This window comes from Lentinula edodes, assembly GCF_021015755.1.
Source record: "Lentinula edodes strain Le(Bin) 0899 ss11 chromosome Unknown C8R40scaffold_6, whole genome shotgun sequence".
Lineage (NCBI taxonomy): Eukaryota > Fungi > Basidiomycota > Agaricomycetes > Agaricales > Omphalotaceae > Lentinula > Lentinula edodes.
The window spans coordinates 324436-346763 of NW_025764312.1; the positions used below are offsets into that span (position 1 = coordinate 324436).

Sequence of the window (22328 nt, forward strand, 5' to 3'; positions counted from 1 at the left end):
AACATGAACAATGATCACGTCTTTGGACTGGAAAGAGTAGTTTATTACTTGTAAAAAATGATCTTGATAGTTCCTTCTAGCCGACTTGAACGACTGACCTCGTCATAGTGGATAATATCCATACTAGTGACGCGCTCTACCAACTGAGCTAAGAAGGACAGTGTACATTGGACGTTGCAAGACATGTAGATAGTGAGTCTATCACCTCAGTCCTAGACGTATCGAGAAGTGCAATTGAGAACGACAGCGTGAGTTCCGGTAGAGCGAATCATGGATAAGAAGAAGAGGGAGTTTCTGATATTTAGATCTGTACCCAAACTTTGTCGATCCAGAGCTGATCACTAGTTTCAATAGGTTACGATTCATGGCACCTTCGACGCGAGTTTTTCTCGGGTAAAATTGCGGATCTGCGAGCATTGGAAATCTATTTTGAGTTGGATGGGTGAATTCACAAGGAATGAACGCGGCATGGCAGTAAATAGTCTCAGTCTCAGTCGAGTCTCACCGGTTAATTAGCGCTCAAGCGCTTACGCGTTAATTGTTCACAAGTCAAAGCGTGATATACTGTACCAAATAGGGACTATGTAGGTTATAAGCGGTGACGGGCAGCTGCGAAAGCAGATGTAGAGTTCAGTGATCCAGGATCCTACCCATACCATAAATGTACATTGATCTGTCTATATGGGTTGGGATCCTGTTCATAAGGATCACAAAGCTGAACTGCCGCTGCAACTTAGGTTGCAATATGATTACACGAACTTAGGCTCGGCCCGGCCGTCGTGTGAGGTGAATACCTTAGTCTGACAGAGGGGGATATTAAAAGAGCGGCCCAACAGCGGGTGATAAGTGTCCAAGAAGGAACTTACTGGATTATAGTCATTCTAAGGCACTTCGGTGATCAAAAACTGTGAACTTTTTGTTATTGTTACCATGCGATTGAAAATGGCTGCCTAAAAACAGTCAGCGACGAGCAGAATAACTCATAGTATTATCACGGTAGATTCTACGGACAAACAAGCAGGCTATGTTGCCTCTACTACTTCCTCTCGCCCTTCCCCTAGTGTCATCTCATCGAAGCCCTCCAGCAACTCATCCAGCTGTATCTCAGGGAAATCCGCCTCTTCCTCTTCCTCTTCTTCAATCTGTCGAGGAGTTTCATCGACATCCATCGCAAATTGGGGTTTCTTAGGTCCCCTCTTTGTCTCCGTTTTCATGTTCACATCTGTCGATTTGTAGAGATTAACGGCACTTCTCATCTCTGGATCTTCCTCAAGATCACGAAGGAAATGTTCGTAGTCCTCTTCAACCTTCTTTTGATCGCGACCACCTAGCCGTCCGACGACACCACGGCCACTGCCCGTCTCACCCTCTTCGCCAGCCTCTTTCCCGATACTCCTGAGCTTCCAGCCTCTTGATTTGTTCTTCTTCCGCCGGTTCGGATATGTTTTCTTAACGAGCATAATGTCAGGTATCCGCTCTGCAGGCAGCGAAGCAAAATCGTCCGAATTGTAGTTGGAGTTCGTTAGGAAGTAGCCTAGAGCAGTGTCCCCTGGTTGAAGAATTCCACCGAGATGTGTTCGTGTGTGATATATTTGATTCGTATAACCAGCGCTCTCGTAGTCCATGGAGTCTTCGTCCTGGCCCGCACCGGATCGGAAAGCCCCTGCCAAAGCGACTTGGGCATCTGCCAAAACGAATTTACCCCGCGATCGACCATCCGCTTCGACATCGAGAACAGTGAATTCGACGAGATCTGTCACGGTGGCTAGCGAGTTGAATTCGTTCCGCCAATAGATAGCAGATGTGATTTCGCATGTCTGTAGAGTTGCAGGATCGAGTAGTTGGATAGAACTGCCGACTCGGGTACAGACGGTAAGGGGACTGATATTTCCAAGCTGCCGTGCTTGTTTTGGAGGTATGCAGACCAAATCATCTTTGCATATGGGCATGATCTCGACAGAATAGGTATATTTGAAGTTGGCGGTATTGCTGTGTGTATCCGATGAAAGGAGTTGCTCCGAGGCCTTGGATCTAGAGCGGATTTAGTTTTTGTGAATAAAGTAGCGGACGAGTGGTCATACCGGACTGGGACAACACCCGTTAGGAATTCTACCATTTTGATCGCATGACTCCGTTGACTGTAAAAGAAGTCCAGCCCATCCTTAACTTCCTTCACCGAGATCGTGTCTTTTTGTGCACCGTGCTTCAGAATTAGCTGTTCGAGGAATAGAAATGTTCGTTTATGTGGAACCTTTTGTCGAACTTGAACCAGCGCTTTCCAAGTATTTTTAGCTGCAAGTTTTGCGCAATCGGGGCACTGGCCGTGTTGCACCAAGTATTCTATTTCAAAGGTTTGTTCTAGGATTGTGTTGGTAAGCACCTGATGGTGATGGTCGATGAGTGAGATGCAAGAGGAAAGATAGGCAAGAACACGTACCTCTTTCTGGATCGTCAGCGATACCCGCAATCGTTTCGAATGTGGCTCTGTCCATATGAAATGCGCCTCCGTTAACCGTACTTTGGGTAATCCTTTCAGCTTCTTCAGACACAATGCAAGAAGCTCAGATGATTCAGGTCTTGCGAGAACCCAAGCTTGCGGAGGCGCAAGAAATCGTTCGCAGTTCCTGCAGAATGAGACGGAAGCTAAGAAACAACAATCAGGATTGAATGATGTAAAAATATCTGGAGTGATATATCGAACCTTGCTTGGGGATCCCCTCTGTGATGTCGACCCTACGGATTGATCAGCATTCCTTCTGGACTCAATCCAAGTCGGGATAACATACGTATTTCGCAAGCAAGCGACGCATAAATTGGCAGAGTTGGGTACAATCGGAGTACCTAATAAAAAAATCAAGAATCGATCGGAAGGGCCAGCTTGGAGCAGCACATACCACAATCAGCGCAGAGGACACGATGGACTGCAGGCGCAGGAACAAATTCCATGATTGTTAGTAACCAAGTTTTCAGACCAAGAGTTTACTCAGCAAATTTTTGCGGAACCGATTATCACTTTATTTAAGCGCCTTTGGCACGTGGCTCTAAATCGGGCGCTTGATTGGCTTTCTGAATCTCTGTGCAGACGTGTCTGCTTCGTGGCTCATCGGTTTTTTTGCACCTGTTATCGAATGCCTGCTTGAGTATCTCGGAAATATGCTCTTGCTCTTGCCCTTTGTTCTTTGCCTCAGCAGGTATGCTGTGGCAAGTCCCCCGGTCAAGGTCTCTCTCAGAACTTCATGGCCTGCGCCGCCATTTCTAGTAGAAATTATGTGCGTACAGCTTACTGTTCTTATAATTGCCTCATTGCTGATAATTCCTCAGTGAAACCGTCTCATTAGAAAACTCCAAAGCTTTCTTTCCTTTCCTCGACCGTGTCACAGACCCGGATGTGGTTATTATCACACCAAATGAAGCCCCCGAAGCTATCTATTCGTCTTCCCTGGAAGTCGCAAAGAATATGGGATTGTTCTCAGAATCAGGAGCCCTGGCCTTCGTTGAAATGAGTCTTGCTCTCCATGCTGCTACGCCTAAAATCGAGGCGTTCTATCATCATTACACGGAGACTGTCGAACAGTCTGCGCGTCGTAAGGAATGCGGGTCATGGGTAGACTGGTATGGGTCTGTGGTCTGTGATGTGGAATCGTTGGCACAGCTTGCCGGGTTAGATACGATAGATTCGATGGAAAACTATTCGTGAGTACCGACTCCGTTCAGTGTCAACAGTGTGATTGAAGTTACGACGTTTAGTTCAAATTATACGAGACCCAAGATTCTACCATTCGACCACATTTATCCACCTCCAGATAGTCGATTAGAAACTCCACCACGCACCGCGATCCTATATGCCTCATTGGCCTCTCCGAACTTTCGTGAACTTCATACGTACTTGATGAGGTTGACAAGTCATGCAGAACATCGTATCGAGTACATCCTTAGACACGTCCCGCCCGAAAATCTTGACACATCCAAACGGAGTTATCTTTCCGGATACAGTGTTGCTCTTGACCTGAAAAAGATGGACTACCTTGCATTGGACGATAGACACCTTGGGACACAACGGGACGATCCTTCCCTCTCGGATGATCAGGATGTCGAGGCTCCCGTCGTTGATCCCATATTCTCACTCCTTGACGGCTACCCAGAAAATTCTACTGCGCCTGATGCCAATACCCCTCCTACAGAAGATGAACTCCATACCATCGGTTTCCAAGCATCCCAACTCATCATGGACTCTTCCAATCCTCTTCTCACCCTCATGCATCTTTCGCAAAACTTTCCTAAATACGTAACGACCCTTGCACGTCGTGTTTCTGTCAATGAAGACCTTGCACAGGAGGTGCATGAGAACCAATTGCGGGTTCAGGGCGGTGCCAACGCTATGTGGATCAACGGAGTTTCGGTGGCGGAAAAAGACCTGAACGCGTTCGGCTTGTCGCGGTTGTTGAAAAAGGAACGAGGTATTATGATGCAGTTGACAGGCTTGGATCTTGAAAGGGGGGAGGCGATAGAACTACTTACTCATCCTATACTTTCTGCCGCTCAAGACAGCAAGGATGTTTTGGATGGGTTAGTTGATGCTAGTGACCGGGCTGAAGGTGGAGATGTTATCATATGGTGGAATGATCTTGAGAAAGATAAAAGGTGAATCGACTCGCTCCGATGAATTTATATTTGATTCCAACAACAATATAGGTATAATCAGTGGGGTGCCTCAATAACCGGTGTAAGTCGAACGTCTTCCAATGAGTTTTCGGAATGCCGACATTATCCCACAAGTTATTGCGACCTCTATACCCCGGACAATTCCACATGTTGAAACTCAACCTGTTCAATGTGGTTCTCGTTCTCGACTTGTCTCGCCCAGCAAATTTAGTATTTGTCGCCGGGACTATGCATAGTATCATCGAGAGAGGATTCCCATTCCATTTTGGTGTTGTGCCCATTGTGGAGACGGAAGACGGTAAGCTATGTGATTTGCTTTATAAATCCGTTTGATTGACTCCTCCTAGGTGCTCGAATGGCGAGATTGGTCTACTTTCTGTTGAACAACTTTGGCCGCAAAATTACCATGAATTTCTTAAAACGAGTACTCAAACTGTCTTTGTCGAAACGATTTCGGGAAACTGACGAGTCCTTTTATCCTTTACATAGGTGGCTCATCCATTTACTATGCCTGGTGCTCAGGGATCTCTCCAATGGTCCAATGTTCGCCATGAATACGATGGTTTCATGGTTGCTGAAGCTAATGCCGGTGCAACAACCGACCAAACGTCTGTCGACTTTGAATCCGTAGTTTCCGGAACAAATTCTATATTCAAGTCCTTAGATGGTGTGCAAGCCTACACTAATCGTTTGAGTGCCACTTTATCTGTGTTTCCTTCCGGGCATGGATTCATCAATGGGAAACATTTCGCATTTGATGAGGTATTTGACCACCGGCTGCGCTTGTGTCTGTTGTTTTCTCATTAGATGCTTCTTAGAGCTTCCTTCGCAATATGCAAACAGAAATCAGTCGGCAACTAATGCATTTGCAGGAAGAGGTATGCAGCCGATGTCGTCGATTCATCGAGAACATTCACTCATTTCGTTCAGATATATGAAGGTCACCTGACAGAGGAAGACAATGGGAGAATATCCAGCTACTTTTTCGATCTCCCGACAACTGCACGAAGAAGGAACAAATATATCGTTCCTTCCAAGGAAAACCTTGACATCATCAGTCTTCCGGAACTTCAAAAAGATTCAAGCTCTATTTTCGCACCATCGTCCTTCGTATATCCTACAGAAGCAGAAGTTATCCCAATGACTTTGTTTGTCTTAGCAGACTTGAATGCTAAGGATGGTCTTGACTTTGTGAAGGAAGCACTGCTGTCTATGGTGAGCCGTAATCTTTATCTATGATCTAATCTAATAGTCGTCTGGAGTAGGAGAAAAACTCGACCGCACGTCTGGGGTTTGTACATAATCCTGCGACCGAAGGATTTTCTCAAGGGGTGTCCATATCATCTATCTTTGCTCATCTCGTAGACCACAAGCAGTTATCAAAAACTTCTCCGGAAGAGCTTCTCCAGGCCCTCAACGGCGGTCAACACGCATCTGAAGTAGACGAGTCGAACACACAAGTGCCATTCTCCACAGTCAGGGCGCTAAAAAATGCCCTGAAACTTGACCACCTGGACAATCACAAACCCAATGAGCAATCTGGCTTCTTGGACGCGTGTCAGTGGTTCGTTCGTTCCATTGGGGTTGAGCCAGGTCAAAACGGGATTGTGATAAACGGGCGGGTAAGTGGATTCATTTGATACGCCGACGTTTGTCTATTTTACTCAATCAATTTCCATAGATCGTTGAGCCAATAATCCCTAACGAATTTCTGGCGGCTGATTTCCAGGCTTTACAAGAGTACGAGTTACTGAAACGTATTCAGCCAGTCCTCTCGGCATTGGAAGATATTCGTCCTGGATTCAAAAGTCTTGATCGGTGTGTGAGCTTTCTGGGTATCTCAAAAAGTGCTTCTTGTGAATGTTCTTCTCCAGCGCGACGATTACTCATATCGTCTCAATGGCCTCGTCGATCATCTCCGCAATCCAAGTGCCAGATCCTAGTGAAGTCGGCCTCTTCGATGCTCCTCGAAGACCACGTAACCGGAACTATCAGACGCTAGAAACCAAGCATACGTGAGCCGTAACTTGACGATTAACTTTGGTGAACCTCATGGAACCATGCTGAAAGGTTATTCGAAGTTGGCGACAATTCCACAGCTTTATATCAGGTGGCAGTCATAGTAGACCCTCTCAGCGAGACCGCTCAGAAATGGTCTAGTCTTTTGCAGGCGAGTTTCCAATATACAGATACCGGCTTGTTCTGATAGTGTCATTAGTGGATATCACATATTCCCGACACCTACCTAGAAATCCGCCTGAATCCTACTCAATATGGCGAGGTGAGCTTTCGTATTACTCCTTCAGTACACTTTGCCTCACCGGTTTTGCTAGGTTCCCCTGAAAAGGTTTTTCAGATATAATCTGCGAAGTTCGCTATCGTTTGACGAGACTGGGTATGCATATTGCCTCTAAGTTATCGGTTACTGATCGAGGCTCAGGCAGGAAGTGTCTTCTCAGACTGTATTCGAAAATTTGCCTCTCGAGCCAATTTACACGTTGGCTATGGACGTGCCCTCTTCTTGGCTCGTTCGACCTCGTGAAGCAATGTACGATCTTGACAACATCCAATTGGGAAGCCTTGCTCCTGAAGACTTCAGCGTCGACACTATCTTCGATCTAGACTACATCGTTGTTGAAGGCCACGCCCGAGATACCACAACACAATCCCCTCCGCGTGGCGTACAGATACAGCTTGTCAGTGGCTCCATGCCAATCGACGACACACAGGTCGTAGCCAACCTTGGATATTTCCAATTCAAGACGAAACCTGGGGTTTTCAAGCTTGAGATTCGAGAGGGCCGAGGCAGGGACATCTTTGTAACGGAAAGTGTGGGGAATGAAGGATGGAACAGTCCGTCCGTGGATGAAGTTGGCAACGAGATTACGGTCACTAGTTTCGAGGGTCAGACCCTTTATCCCCGGTTCTCCAGGCTTCCGGGTATGGAACGGGAGGACGTGCTCGCCGAAGAGGAGGAAGAGGAGTCTTCTAGTGTCTTTGAGAGCATGTTTGCCAGGTAAACGCAATTACATTTTTGCTAGGAAAATTCTAATGTTTGGTGCAGTGTGAAATCCTTATTCGGGACTTCTGAGGAAACTGGAATCGTTGAGACTGCCGATGAACAAGCGGACATTAACATCTTTACAGTTGCTTCAGGACTTCTCTACGAGGTAGAATGTCATTCATTCAATGTAATATACAACACTAATGAAGTTACGATAAAGCGGTTCGTGGGCATCATGATTTTGAGTGTTCTACGAAATACGAAGAGCACAGTGAAGTTCTGGTTTATTGAGAACTTCCTCTCTCCTTCGTTCTTGGTATGTTCTGTTCTCCTGAAACCGAACTTTGTGCATTGTGCCGATGTTGCATTTACAGGAATTTATCCCCCATCTGGCCGAGGCTTATAACTTCAAGTATGAACTCGTCACTTACAAATGGCCATCGTGGCTGCGTGCACAGAAAGAAAAGCAGAGGATCATCTGGGCGTACAAGATTCTTTTCCTGGACGTTCTCTTCCCTATGGACCTGAAGAAAGTCATATTTGTTGACGCTGACCAGATTGTCCGAGCAGACCTGCAGGAGCTCGTCGATTTGGACCTTCATGGCGCTCCATATGGATATACTCCAATGGGGGACGATAACGAAGCGATGGAAGGTTTCAGGTTCTGGAAAACCGGATACTGGGCAGATTTCTTGCAAGGAAGACCGTATCATATTAGGTGCGCTGATGTTTTTTGTTCATACTATGCGCTAACAAACACTCGCAACTAGTGCCTTATATGTTGTGGACTTAGTGCGGTTCCGTCAGGCATGTATTCCCATAAACTTTGCCTTGGATGTGGCCTCATCATTAGCATTTATAGATTGCAGCTGGAGTGCGTGATAATGCACCATGAAAATTGCTTCTACTGCCATTAACATTCAAACTAGGATATTCTCCGGGGCTCTTACCAACAGTTGTCCATGGATCCGAACTCTTTGGCCAACTTAGACCAAGGTGACCAATTTGCGTTTTCTTTATGCCAAATTTATTTGACCCGTATGGTACCAGATTTACCGAATAACCTGCAGCGTGAAGTTCCAATAGTGAGTCAATGATCATCCACGTCCGCCATGTCCTTAAACTTACTCGTTTTCAGTTTTCACTGGATGAAGATTGGCTATGGGTGGGTTTCCTGATTTGTCTTTCAACCTTCACGGAAATTGACATCTCGCGTGAATCTTAGTGTGAAACCTGGTGTAAGTCTTCACAAGCTAACATTTGAACAGACTAATTCATGTCGACTTGCAGGCAGCAAAGATCGGCTTCATCGAGCAAAAACGATAGATCTTTGCCAGAACCCACTGACGGTATTTATTTTGTTCTCTCCCGATGTTCGATATCAATATCTAACATTTTCAAATAAATTCATATAGAAAGAACCAAAGCTCGCGCGTGCCAGACAAATTCCAGAGTGGGAAGAATACGATTCTGAGATAGCAAAGTTCGCTCGCAAATTATCGGAGGAAGGAAAAATTCGCTCTCGTATCGCCGCTGCAGATGCTAACGCTCTCGCACGAACGGCTTCAGGAGCTGCTTCCCTGAGCCCTGAGAGCGACGGTCTTGACGATGCAGAAAAGGAAGCTGATGAGAAAAAACCCGATCTTCGAGATGAATTGTAGACCTGATCTATTTATTTATACCACCAAGTGCTATTGGTATTGGTGCCCGTTTTCGAATTGAATAACATACAGGGCATTCAGATCCAAGATTCCATTATCTGTATCAGCAACTCGCCCTCCTTGGAGGCTTAGAGTCAGTCCGAAAATTCACTGACTAAAGATTGGTGAATTTCACGTTCGAGTCACACTCGGCTTCACTTTCCGTGTCAAGTAAGGAAGAACCAGATTGATTTCGAAAATGTCATTTGGCATGTATCAACGTTCACAACCAGTCACAACCTCGACGAGATTCCCTCATCGCGATCTCAGAGCTTTTTGATCAGCATGCCTCAAGCCAGTGAAGCTCCCTTGATCGCAGAAGAGTAGACTAAGACTAACTTTAGAGTCGTTGATCAGCGTTGATCACACAATGGGTGTTGAGAGCCGCACAAGCGTATCAAGCGTATCGTCGCTGTCCGATTGGTTGAATATCTACGACAATTTCCGAGTCGCCCTTTCGAGATTCAACCTAGAGTCGGATAAATCGGAGAAACGTATGAACACGGGGAAGCTTGTACGAATTCTGAAACTTACTGTTTCTTTCCCACTTCATGGACAAATGCAGAAGATAGAGAACCAAATAGCCTTCTGAACCTTGGCCATCACTGCATAATATTCGAGTTCCTTCTTTGGGGTCGAAACGACCGACAGATTGTGTTCCGCTTTATCCGATGGCACATCGGACAAACGGGGCGGCCTCAACAAGGAGCCCGCCGACAGATATACGGGATCCCGTAGGTGTCCTTTGAATCGAGAATGATCCTAAGTCGCATCGCACCCGAGTTGCACAGAGTATGTATATAGAATATCCATGCTGTGCTGGACATGTATATGCGCCATATTTTCCACTGGAGAACACGACTGCCAAAAGTCTACATTTACATATGTGCTGTACATAATTCGTATAGTCTATGGAGAGTGCTAGTGAAGGCCGGAACTTGCACGTTCAGGGTACGGAATAATATCATTCAGAATATGCGACTTCATGCCGAGCACTTGGATGGTCTGTCTGTCTTGGAAGGCTTTGGAGAGCCTTGGCCAGCGCCACATCGAGCTGTTCCGATAGTCAACGGCCAAGATCAATTACAGAAGGCCAAGATGTAGAAAGGAGTAAGACGCTTCAACAGTGGAGCACCTCTGAGTATGTAGTTTATTTTGGACTGATCGGCTTGCAAAATCACTCAATTAACAATCGTTTCCACGATCAATTGTATCAAACTGGAATCCATAGAAACTGGAAGATTGCAAATTTGGAACGAGGAGGCAAAGGAGAGTGAACGGAGGCTTTCCATATTTAGACCCGATGGCATTTTTGGTTTTTTTTTTTTTTTTGCTCGGATTTGTGGTGAATCTGAGCGCTTTTGGCGTGTAAGCATGATGATGAGACCATGCGCACCCATCGCTCGCCTGTGCATGCTGGCGACGGCGTAAACAGCGCATCGACAAGGGCGAATTCGGGTCAACGTGTAATGTGTCCATGTCACTCTAGTCAGCATGCTGGTGAGGTGGTAAATCTGCTAACCCGGGCAATACCACATGGATGTTACCTCGCCAAGCGGCCAATGGAGCTCTTGACATTACACCTCTCGATCTCAACAGTTTCTCTCTTTCCTCCGATTGATTCGATTACTCACTTGCAGCCTTCAACACCTCGGGTTGAATGGCAACGGAAGAATGATGCACTCCCGAGGGGGGACAATCTGACATATAATTATGTTCAAAACATGATATCTGCAGTAGCAGTTCGAGCGACGCTGTGAGAAGTTCCTGCTCACAACATCAAAGATGGGACGTTCTGAAAGTAAACTGCTTGGCGTCGCTTCTAAGCGAATCATCATGAAGGAGAAATTCCGCTGCAGAAATGTGGAATAAAACCCTTAAAATACCTCGGATGAGCTGTTTCAATAATGTCGTTATGCGCATTGCGCAAAAAAAAAAGGTTGGCTATTCAGAACGTACGAGATTATTTTCATTACCAGGAGGGCTGTAGACGCTTGTAGACGGCGACGAACGCTCAATAGTTCACCCGGACCGAAGGGAAAAACGGATAGAATAGAATATTGTGTATGACATCGTGTGCTGGCAAATTTAGCCACAATGTTGACTGAAATTGATTATATGCACAGATACTCCGACTGCCGGACGATAATGCCGAAGTCTAGTACAGAGCTCAGTGAGCGAATGGGTGAAGAGCACGAGCTACAGGAATTTGTTTATACAGGTATCGGCTTTTGGGCGGACAAAAGCAACGCCGAAGATGTTGGAAAGAGTGACTAAACAGCGCGGAAACGGATAACGAACTTTGCGGACAGTTTGCACTTGTTGATGTGTTTGATCGTGTTCAAATTTAGACGGAATAAAAGGCAGACATATTGGCATCAACTCCAACTCTTTTTCCTCCTTACCACCACTACCTCCTCCTTCAGTGTCGTACTGCAGCTGCGCCAGTGTCCGTTCAGGGCTTAGCTCTTAACTCTTCCCTTAATTTCCTTCCCGGTTTATCCGTCCCATAGACTAAATGGCTTCAAACGTTGAAAAGGAACCTGGTCCCCAGGAGCCCACAGCGACTTCGGCTCCCAGCACTCCCGAAGAGCCTGAAAAAAAGAAGAGAGAGTATAAGGATTTCGGTCACGAAGAGGAGGGTCCTACTCGTATGTTTTTGCTCGTCATGCTCTCGCTATCTTCTGATACGATCCAAAATTGTTGTTAGATGCCAATGTTGACATGTCCACTGTTCGTATACCAATATTCCACAGCACCGTCTTGGATACTAAACGGCGATTCTCTTCTTAGATCCAACTTCGGGCTGAGGATCTGTATGATAGAGAAAAGGTCGATTTAGAGACCATCGTCATGGACGATGCCTTCAAGCTGCTTCAGTGTGATGAGAACGGTCTTACAAAGGAGGAGGCGACTAGGCGTCTGGAAATTTTCGGTCCCAACAAACTTGAAAGTGAAGAACAGAACGCGTTCCTTCAGGTTCGTTTTAGCTCGCTTTTTCCATCGGTCCCCGTTGTTCAACCCAAATTTCCAGTTTTTGAGTTTTATGTGGAATCCTCTTTCATGGGTCATGGAGGGCGCCGCACTTGTTGCTATCGCTTTGTCTAACGGTGAAGGTCAGCCACCTGACTGGCAGGATTTCGTCGGTATCGTCCTTCTGCTGTTCATCAACTCTGCCATCGGTTTCTACGAGGAAAGGAATGCTGGTAATGCTGTGAAAGCTCTTATGGACTCTCTTGCGCCGAAGGCCAAGGTCAAACGGAACGGTAGCTGGTCAGAAATTGATTCTGCCGAGCTCGTCCCCGGTGATATGGTCTCCTTCAAGATTGGTGACATCGTCCCAGCAGACTGTCGTCTTACTGAATCAATCAACGTATCCATTGACCAGGCTGCTCTCACCGGAGAGTCTCTCCCCCAGTCTAAGAAGGTCGGTGACCAGTGTTTCTCGTAAGTTTCTCTTATGAACTCTATTCTCTCATGATCTAATTTTTACCGTTAGTGGCTCCACGTGTAAGCAAGGTGAAGCAGAGGGTGTTGTTATCTCTACTGGTGCCAACACTTTCTTCGGTCGTGCTGCATCGCTCGTTGGGCAAGATGATGATACCACCGGTCATTTGCAAAAGATCCTTGCTCAAATTGGGTCATTCTGTCTTGTGTCGATCGGTATCTTCGTCATCCTCGAAATTGTCGTCCTATACCCTCGCTTCCACTACACCTACCGTCGTGGATTGAACGACATCCTGGTGCTGTTAATTGGTGGTATTCCCATTGCCATGCCCACTGTTTTGTCTGTCACTCTCGCCGTCGGTGCTCAGCAGCTTGCTAAACACAAGGCAATTGTTACTCGTATCACCGCAATCGAAGAATTGGCTGGTGTCACCATCCTCTGTTCCGACAAAACCGGTACTCTCACCACCAATAAACTTACCATCGACCGAAACACCATCAAAACCTACGGTCCCTTCTCCGCAGACGAGGTCATTCTCTTCGCTGCCTACGCTTCGCGTACAGAGAATCAGGATGCTATCGATGCCTCTGTCGTGGCTGCTCTAGGTGACGTTTCAAAGGCTCGTGCTGGAATCAAACTCCTCGATTTCAAACCCTTCAACCCGGTCGACAAGCGTACCGAAATTACGTATCGAGAAGAATCCTCTGGCAAACTGAAGCGTGTTACGAAGGGTATGACTGGTATCATCATCGAACTCTGCTCTCGTAACAAAACTGAGGAGCTGGAGAATAAACTTGAGGCCGACGTAGAAGAATACGCCACCCGTGGTCTTCGTGCCCTTGCAGTCGCTTATGAGGAGCTTGACGGCGACGATCATGAGGCAGAAGGTAACGGTTTCGAACTCATTGGTCTCCTCGCCATCTTCGATCCTCCTCGTGAGGACACCAAGCAGACAATCGATGATGCTCTTGCTCTCGGTGTTAAAGTCAAGATGGTTACTGGTGATCAGCTCGCTATCGCCAAAGAAACCGGTCGTCGTCTTGGACTTGGTGATCACATGTACCCTGCCAAAGTGCTCAAGGATGGACCTGCTCCCGGTGGCAAGCATGCTACTCTCGATGAAATGATCATGGATGCTGATGGTTTCGCCGGTGTCTTCCCGGAGCACAAGTACGAGATTGTCAAACGTCTCCAGGGTCTTGGCCACCTTTGCGCTATGACTGGTGATGGTGCCAATGATGCTCCAGCTCTTTCCCGTGCGAATGTTGGTATTGCCGTCGAGGGTGCTACCGACGCTGCTCGTGGTGCTGCTGATATCGTCCTTACTGAGCCTGGTCTTTCCACCATCGTGCACGCTATTCGTGGGTCCCGTATCATCTTCCAGCGTATGAGGAACTACTCCATTTATGCTTGTGCTGTTACCATCCGTATCGTCGTCTGCTTTGCCATCCTCGCTTGGGTCTACCAATTCGATTTCCCTCCGTTCATGGTCCTTATCATCGCTCTTCTCAACGACGGTACTATCATGACCTTGTCCGTCGACCGTGTCTTGCCTTCGAACACTCCGGACAGTTGGGATTTGGCTGAGATTTTCGCCTACGCCGTCGCTTACGGACTGTACCTCACACTCTCGACGTAAGTGTCTCTTGTATCATTTGATTATAACCTTCTGATCTGACATCTCATAGTGTTATCCTTGTCGTTATCATCCTGGAGTCCAACTTCTTCCAGAACAAGTTTGGGGTCACTTTGCTCACTTCTCCCGTCGATCCTAACGATGAACAACTCCACGCCATCGTTTACCTGCAAGTTGCCATTATCTCGCAGGCTTTGATTTTCGTGACTCGTTCGCATGGATTCTTCTTTATGGAACGTCCTTCTTTCGCTCTCATGGGTGCGTTCTGTGTAGCCCAGCTCATTTCCTCGATCATTGCTGCTTATGGCAACTGGGGCTTCACTGATATGCATGGTATTTCTGGAGGATGGATCGGTATTGTCTGGGTTTGGGTACGCTTCATTTTTCGTCGAGTCCTGTTCTTTTGCTGACACACTTCCCCAGAACATCGTTTGGTTCATTCCTCTCGACTGGATCAAGTTCGCGATGAAATACACTATCATCAAGTCGCTCCGTCAACGTCATGAAGCCGCTGCTGCTGCCGCTACCCGTGCCACTTCCCAGTCTGAAGGTGTTCCCATGACCCGTACCACTTCTCGTGCCGCATCTATCCACGAATCGCTTTACTCTAACCGTGTGTCGTTCATCAGACGTGCGGCGCGTAAAGTCGGATTCGGTGGACGAGTCTCAATCAAGCCCGATGAATTGACACGTTTCAGCAGTCACCAAATGCAAGCCTCTGGTCAAACTCTGGCTAGGCACCCTAGTAGAACTGCTGCATAGAGAGGAGAAAAGGTGGATTTTTAGGATGGAGATTCTGAGTCGCCGTGTATGACGGCCCCTTCACTACCTTCCTTCCTATACTAATCATGATTCCACTCCTTTGTCTCGCCCTCTTTGCCTCTTGGCTTTATCTATTAATCGCAATACCCATCCACTACACCGTCGTCAACACCCGCACCTATTCTCTCATGCATCATAATAACAATCAATAAAACACTCAGTGAATTGTATATGACCTTGGATACCCCCCGGAAAGGTCTCTTTCTATGTACAGTACATTTACATGTGTCGGGGGGAAACGATACATGCGTCTGCTGGTGAAAAAGATTTTTCATCTATATTTTGTTTCCTTCACGTATACTACGCTACATCTTACGAATTTTCTGTGTTCGTCTTCTTGAAAACTCAGTAATCTTATGATTCACTTGCATACGATGTTCAAATTCTCACTTGATACATTTTGTTACCTACTTTTCACAAGTCTGTCAGGCGTACAAAATGATGAACCGAATACATATAGAGATTCAGATTTGCAGACAGGCAATCACATTAGAACATATTAATTCGCCTTCGTGGGTTGAACTTGAAGTAATCTTGCTATTCTGGCATTCTATCGTAGCTCTAGTTATTTTCTTGAACACCAATGATATCTGGACAACTAATACGCCACGGTGTCCAAATATTGCATGTCGGTCCCGGGTGTCGAGAACCATGCAAGCAAACGCAATCTCAATATGATTCGTGATGACTAGACGAATGCATATTATACTACATCTGCAAAACCTGTATGTTCGCCAGAGCAAGGGTACTGGCTGGAGAGCGCTCTCCAGCACCCAAAGCACCGAGAGCAAAATTTCAACCTTGCTCTGGGTGCTTTGGCTGCTGGGAAGCGCTCTCAGCTGCTTTCGGAGAATTAGCCGAAAAAACAGGTTTTGCAGATGTAATATCTAGCCAATCATCACTAATCACTTCGCTCTTCACCACAATGAACTATCGCTTACCCACTGATGTTTCTCCCACTCATTACGATCTTACTCTTCTCACCGATCTTACACTGCACAAATTTCGTGGCACAGTGGAGGTCGCCCTCAAGGTTGTGACAGATACATCCAAGATTGTTCTCAATGTAGCGGAATTGCATCTTTCTGATGCTTCTGTGACCGTCGCAGGCGAGGAAGAGGCCTTCGTGCCCGTCTCTCAATCGATAGACTCGATCGACCAACGTGCAACATTTGTTTATCCGTGTACCTTCACGGCCGGCTCTTCTCTAAAGCTGTTCATCGCCTTCGAGGGCAAGCTGAACGAGAGCTTGATTGGCTACTATGAAGGAACATGGGAAGACGGTGGTCAGAAAAAGTTTTATACGGTGACTCAATTCGAGGTACGGTTGTAATATTTCGTCGTTGCATGTCATTTGATAAACTGATCGACCTATGCAGCCAACAGCTGCTCGTCGTGCATTTCCATGCTGGGATGAACCATCTTGCAAGGCAACGTTCGAGATGTCAATGGTTTCTGCTTCTGATACCGTGAACCTTTTCAATACACCTGTAATCTCAGAAGAACAATATGAAGACGCAGACGATGTTCATGGACTTTTGAGACAAGCATCAATCGGTGACTGGAAGATTACGCGCTTCGAGAGATCTCCGCTCATGTCTACCTACCTCGTTGCATTTGCTAATGGCCAGTTTGAATACCTTGAGAGCTCTTTCAAGAGTCCGATTAGCGGAAAGACACGTCCCATACGCGTTTATGGTATGTGGCATTATGTAGCGCACCACAATAAACATTCACTTAACGTGAATAGCGAATCCTTCTTCGATCCATCAAGCAAAATATACACTTGGAGTGACAGCAAAAGTCCTTCCGGTTTATGAACAAGTATTCGACATTGAATATCCTCTTCCCAAACTGGATACACTGGTAGTAAGTTGTCAAGTACGCAGATGCGAATCATACCTAGTTCTAAATCATCTAGATTGAAGACATGGATGCTTATGCCATGGAGAATTGGGGATTGATTACAGGAAGAGCCAGCCATTATTTATTGGACCCGAATGCAAGCAATATACAGCAGAAACAGGCCATTGTCAATATCCAATTTCATGAGGTCGCACATATGTGGTTCATTGATTTTTTTTCCTATCATATTAGGCATGATCCTAAGTTGTTGATTTTCCAGGTTTGGGAATATTACTACGATGGAGTGGTGGACATATCTATATCTGAATGAAGGTGTGTGGAGTAGAATTGTGACCAATGAATTTGCCCTTGACCGCATAGTGTCAGGTTTTGCGACATTGGTCAGTTCGGTATCTATGCATGTATATACGTCGTCCTCAATTTTTTCTCCGCGTACGATCAAGATGGGGGAGTTGATTATTCCTGGTAATCTTGATACTCTCTATGGTTCGTGAAGAATTTTAATCTGAACTATATTGTAGACAGGTCCCGGATACCTTTCAACCATCTGTGTCCGTATATTCATTTCCTCTTTTCCTAGGGGTTTCCCCGAGTGGAATCTCGACGCGGCATTCATTGCTCTCCACATTAACGATGCAATGCTGTTAGATAACAAGCTTTCCTCACATCCGGTTGAAGTGGACTGCCCAGACGCGAATAAGATCAACCAGGCAGGTCTGGGTACTCCTACTCCTCATCTTTCAACTGACGGCCACGAAAGATTTTCGACGCATTATCCTACTCAAAAGCAGCTTCCGGTAAGTCTTGGAATTTTTTCGAGGCGATTTTCGAGTACTCACGCCACCGCTCCTGCCTCCGTTTGGCAGTTCTCCGTATGCTGGCCAATCATGTTGGCGTCGATGCCTTTCTGAAGGGTGTTTCCGTATATCTGAAGTCAAACCTTTACGGAAATAGCGTCACTCACGATTTATGGAAAGGTATAGAGGAAGCGACAGGTATGATTTATGATTAATCTAAGCAATGCACTCGACTAAATGTTTTGCGTAGGATTCGATTCCTCTAATTTTATGGACGCTTATATCTCGAAGGTTCATTTTGGCTATCCGCTCTTGCTGGCCACTCACAAATAATCCTCCAGCCCGGATTTCCCGTCATTAAAGTCACTGAATCTGAAGGGATCATACACATTGTACAAGCTAGGTTTTTGCAGAAGGGGACCATTGACGATACCAATACGATATGGTGATTCTCCTCAAATATCTAGTTCGGCTAGTATTACCATATTCATCCGCAATTAGGAATATCCCATTAAATCTCTTGACCGTCGACTCCGATGGGAAATCTAGCATCAATAAGGTTGTCCTGAAAGAGCGATCAAGCTTCTACGCTGTCAATACCGAGCAATTGTTCAAGCTCAACGCTGGGACTTTTGGCTATTGTAAGCGTTGTTCCAAATTCACGGCGATTGCAAGTTTTTAATGCAACTTATAGATCGTGTGATGTACACTCCTGAACGATTTCGGCGAATTGCTATCGAGGCGGCAAAGGCAAATTCGGTATTGAACACAGGAGATCGTCTGGGACTGGTGCAAGATGCGTTTGCTCTTGCCGGTGCTCAACTCATGAGCTTGAGCGATGCGTTGGAACTCTTGACAATATTCAAGGATGTCCGAGACTGTGAGTGAAATGATCCTTTTTCTCCCTTGAGGCTGTTGAAACTCCGAGAATTTAGACTATGTTTGGTCCTCAATTTCAACTGCACTATCCAATTTGATCAATATATGGTGGGAGCATGCAGAGGTCATAGACCTGTTGAATGAATTTCGTCGGGTAAGAAAACCTCTCCTTATAATTGTCTGACTACATTCCGACATGTACTACAATTCATAGATTCTCTTCAAGCCCATCGTATCTGAGATAGGGTATACGTATTCCGCCGATGAAGATCCTGATACTTCTTTACTCCGAACCTGTGCTGTAATTAACGCGAGTCAGGCGAAAGATGAAGAGTGAGTGGTCATGTCACTTACATATCATACATTCGTGTACACTCGATGGATAGAGTCGTCAACGAGCTACGACAGCGATTCAAGCAATATCAGGCAACTCGGGATAACAGCCTCATTCCCGAGGAGCTTCAAGGCCCAATCTACACCTCGGTGCGTCGTTGGCCCTCTTTGACTCTCCAGACCTTTGTCAAATGCGAATTCTCCATTCAGGCCGTCGAATTCGGCGGAGAAGAGGAATATTTAGCCATCAAGCGGATTGTGGATGATCCAAAAACGCCCACAGAAAAGCTTGCGGCAATGTATGTATGACATACTTGGTGTAGTGGGAAAGCCCTTCTAAATTCACCTTCTGCTTCTTTCCAGAGGGGCAATGTGCAGCGTGGCCGACCGTCAATCAATCACATCTACTATCCACTACATGACCACGGAAGCCCGTGACCAGGATGTACCACATTTCGTCCTGGAGCTGATGAAAAATCCAAAGATAAAAAGAGAATTTGTGGCGCATTTCAAAGAGAATTACGATGTGGTGAGTACACAGGTATGGAAGGCTCAAATTCGACTTTTAAACTTGTACCCCTTTCAAAGTTATACGAGAAATTCAAGGACGGGTTCTCGATCTCGGGACTCGTACAGGTATTTTTGAGTCCTCTTAGCTGCTGCCAGTACCTCACCTCTTCGTAGCGAGTATTCAGTCCACTGACTTCGAAGAAAGATTGGGAAGACACAAAAGCATTCTTTGAGGTAATCCGTTGAGTCTTCGCCAGTAGATCTGTTCTGATATGTTCTACATGGCTACAGGACGGAAGGGACACTTCAAGATACGCCCTTACCGTACCACAGGTACTGGTTACCATTCAGGAGAACATAACGTATATTGAGGTCGGTCGTGTCTTTTTGAGCAGTCACAACTAAGTTGTTTGCTGAGTTGAAATCTTCCGAACAGAGTTCTACTGATGATTTACTGAGCTGGCTTAAAAATTGGAAGAAGACGCAATGATACTGGTGATAGGAGAGGGTATTACGTTTCGTTATCATTGGGCGACGCACGAATGTTATTTTCTGAAACAATACATGTAATAATAGAAACAAAACACACACTCCAAACTACGATGCTTCCGAAGGATGAGAAGATGGTTCCGACGTAGCCTGAGCCTGCGATGTTTCGGGTTTTGTAGTCTTAGAACGAAGAACTTTCATAGGCTTAACTTGGTTAGTTGATGTGGCAAAGGAGACAAACGTATTGGCAAAGTCAGGATAACTAGCCATGTCTTTCCCGATGCGTTCGATGGCTCTGAAGGTTGAGAAGATGTCGGAAAATTCGATGCTGACTGTTTTGCCAGTTTTTCTAGAAGTTGAGTATCAGCATGGTCGAAGCAGAGTGTGGAATTTCACGGTTACTTACTCATTAGAAGGATTATACGAATGGCTGACAACTGTTCCAAACGTTTTTGCAACCTTCAAGACGCGTCTCATTTGTTCTACGTTCTCGAGATGGGATATGGTCATGGTACGAGAAGCACCGACGTTAACTGCCATCCGAAGACTGGCGCTGATGGGACTGGGGGCAGTCCAAGACCATGAAACGGAAACTCCACCAGTGGATGTCTTTGCGTGTTTGAAGGATTCATAAACAATCTTAGCAACAACAGGTTCTAGGAAGTTGATGAACTAAGGAAATAATCAGTAACAGAGTTCGTGCTTCAGTACATATACACACAGCTTTGGCACCCGGTTCGTCAAAGACGATACTCCGTATGGTCTCCCGCTTGAGATCAGGCAAACCGCTCTGGAGACGTCGAAGAAGTTCATTAGTGGTCGCTCCTTTCGGAAGGTCGGTCAGGACCAAGTCGGTTTTGGAATCAGCAGGATACGGAATAGGTATATCGCATTTTTGATCATATCCAAAGTACACATGGCATCCCGCATATGTTTCGCTGGTACGAAGGATGTCTAAAGCCTGAGCAAAACAAAGGAGGTTCAATTGAGTAAACTCTCAAGATGAAAAGTTCGCAGGTACCTTGATGGCCGCATCTATAGACAGGAAATTAATCACGGCCTTTCTTTTGTCGCTCTCGAAGCTCTCAATGGGCCCACATTTCTTCGAGTCGTCGATCAAGCTCTCGGGAATATCTTTTGCAATAGTGGAAGAAACGCGAATTACCCTGCTCGCATTTCTGAGTCCAATTGCAGTGAGAATTTCGATAGGCAGAGGACCAGATGCTTCATATTCTATTGTAGCATCTTTCAGCAGTGGTGCACGCGGCAGTAAACGAAACTTTTGGGTGAAACGGGTTGCCGAGCGGAAGTCCAGGAACTTTATGGCCAGTGAGTCTTTGCCTCGAGGAACAATGCCGTGAAAGCGACCATGAGGGAGACAAGATAAGGCTTGTTTGACCTCTAGAGATGGAGGCAGCTGTTTGAAAACTAGAGAGCGGGCAAGAACATGTTTCTGCTGAATGCTCATGAGCGAAGGAAGACGAAACGACCAACGGGCCGGCTGTCCTTTCTTCCCTTCGGCCGGCCTTCTCTTCACAGATTTGCCAAAGCCTCGAGCTATGTGAACGACAACATAAGTCAAGATTTTGGACCCAAAAGATAAGTTCTTTTGTGAAAAAATATCAAGCTCGCACGCAGTAAGTACATTCGGATTCAAAGATTGGTACTCCGTACACAGAGATCCACCTCCGTCTACCTCCGTCTTCCTCTTTACACCTCTCTTATTCCTCTGACCGTGATCATCTTCCACTAAAGCCCTTCATCGGTACGTGCAAGTGCGTGATGCAAGCTCCCGGAATGACTGAAGCGCTTAACGAAACCTGCAACGCGATGACTCGGAAGCCTCAAAGAAACCACTACGTATCACCATGTCAATGGCTCAAATGCATACGTCTACCCCGTTTCATCGAGATTCGGGCACTTCGATGATCTATCATTGCTAACCCTCCCACCACAATTCCGGAAATATGTCGCATGATTTAGGTGATTTCAAGTAGAGAAAGCCAGGTTTTTTTGGCAGGCTTTGATAAGCCTGGGTCCGAGTCTAGACCGAGGAAGTTGTGAAGCTCGAGAGGTTGTACTTAATTCGAGGTGGGTCAGTCCATTGAAGCAGCCGCATCCATAGGACCCGGATCGGTGTGTACTTGCACTACCTTCGACCCAACTGAGCCTGATCTCATCC

The 22328-nt window shown here is 46.2% G+C and overlaps 5 protein-coding genes and 1 non-coding gene across 6 annotated transcripts; 3 read left to right on the plus strand and 3 right to left on the minus strand.

Moving 5' to 3' along the window:
* Nucleotides 1-70: 70 nt before the first annotated feature.
* Nucleotides 71-158, minus strand: C8R40DRAFT_t62. The gene has a single exon. It is a non-coding gene; the product is annotated as a tRNA-Thr (tRNA).
* A 372-nt stretch (nt 159-530) lies between these two features.
* C8R40DRAFT_1089970 (NMD3 family-domain-containing protein) lies at nt 531-2981 on the minus strand. Its single transcript, XM_046227453.1, has 6 exons — nt 2895-2981; nt 2787-2841; nt 2702-2733; nt 2438-2643; nt 2082-2380; nt 531-2031 (listed from the first exon to the last, which is right to left on the minus strand). Exons 1-6 carry the CDS (start codon nt 2944-2946, stop codon nt 1023-1025), a joined length of 1653 nt encoding a protein of 550 aa, XP_046089600.1. The 5' UTR covers nt 2947-2981; the 3' UTR covers nt 531-1022.
* A 74-nt stretch (nt 2982-3055) lies between these two features.
* On the plus strand, nt 3056-9441 carry C8R40DRAFT_1089972 (glycosyltransferase family 24 protein). The gene is made up of 27 exons (XM_046227454.1): nt 3056-3269; nt 3322-3693; nt 3748-4641; nt 4693-4723; nt 4777-4960; nt 5010-5086; nt 5152-5424; nt 5481-5540; nt 5593-5877; nt 5928-6284; nt 6344-6480; nt 6537-6677; nt 6733-6832; nt 6881-6943; nt 6996-7057; nt 7103-7678; nt 7727-7832; nt 7887-7982; nt 8041-8384; nt 8437-8473; nt 8529-8540; nt 8596-8662; nt 8717-8751; nt 8805-8831; nt 8892-8904; nt 8957-9015; nt 9082-9441. The coding sequence occupies exons 1-27, from the start codon at nt 3154-3156 to the stop codon at nt 9325-9327; spliced, it is 4770 nt and encodes a 1589-aa protein (XP_046089601.1). The 5' UTR covers nt 3056-3153; the 3' UTR covers nt 9328-9441.
* Nucleotides 9442-11884: 2443 nt separating this feature from the next.
* C8R40DRAFT_1037753 (uncharacterized protein) lies at nt 11885-15212 on the plus strand (the record flags this gene model as incomplete). Its single annotated transcript, XM_046223694.1, has 7 exons — nt 11885-12017; nt 12077-12099; nt 12160-12345; nt 12401-12813; nt 12866-14449; nt 14503-14821; nt 14874-15212. 7 exons carry the CDS (start codon nt 11885-11887, stop codon nt 15210-15212), a joined length of 2997 nt encoding a protein of 998 aa, XP_046089602.1.
* Nucleotides 15213-16197: 985 nt separating this feature from the next.
* On the plus strand, nt 16198-20147 carry C8R40DRAFT_1159047 (peptidase family M1-domain-containing protein; the record flags this gene model as incomplete). The annotated part of the gene is made up of 23 exons (XM_046229827.1): nt 16198-16593; nt 16652-16970; nt 17023-17141; nt 17194-17339; nt 17398-17450; nt 17505-17518; nt 17582-17628; nt 17719-17848; nt 17899-17935; nt 18005-18133; nt 18186-18226; nt 18277-18380; nt 18437-18576; nt 18630-18815; nt 18871-18968; nt 19029-19147; nt 19201-19297; nt 19358-19446; nt 19511-19676; nt 19736-19783; nt 19832-19891; nt 19949-20029; nt 20094-20147. 23 exons carry the CDS (start codon nt 16198-16200, stop codon nt 20145-20147), a joined length of 2673 nt encoding a protein of 890 aa, XP_046089603.1.
* Nucleotides 20148-20254: 107 nt separating this feature from the next.
* C8R40DRAFT_1167244 (uncharacterized protein) lies at nt 20255-21614 on the minus strand (the record flags this gene model as incomplete). The annotated part of the gene is made up of 4 exons (XM_046230980.1): nt 20255-20495; nt 20553-20818; nt 20868-21107; nt 21168-21614. 4 exons carry the CDS (start codon nt 21612-21614, stop codon nt 20255-20257), a joined length of 1194 nt encoding a protein of 397 aa, XP_046089604.1.
* Nucleotides 21615-22328: the final 714 nt, after the last annotated feature.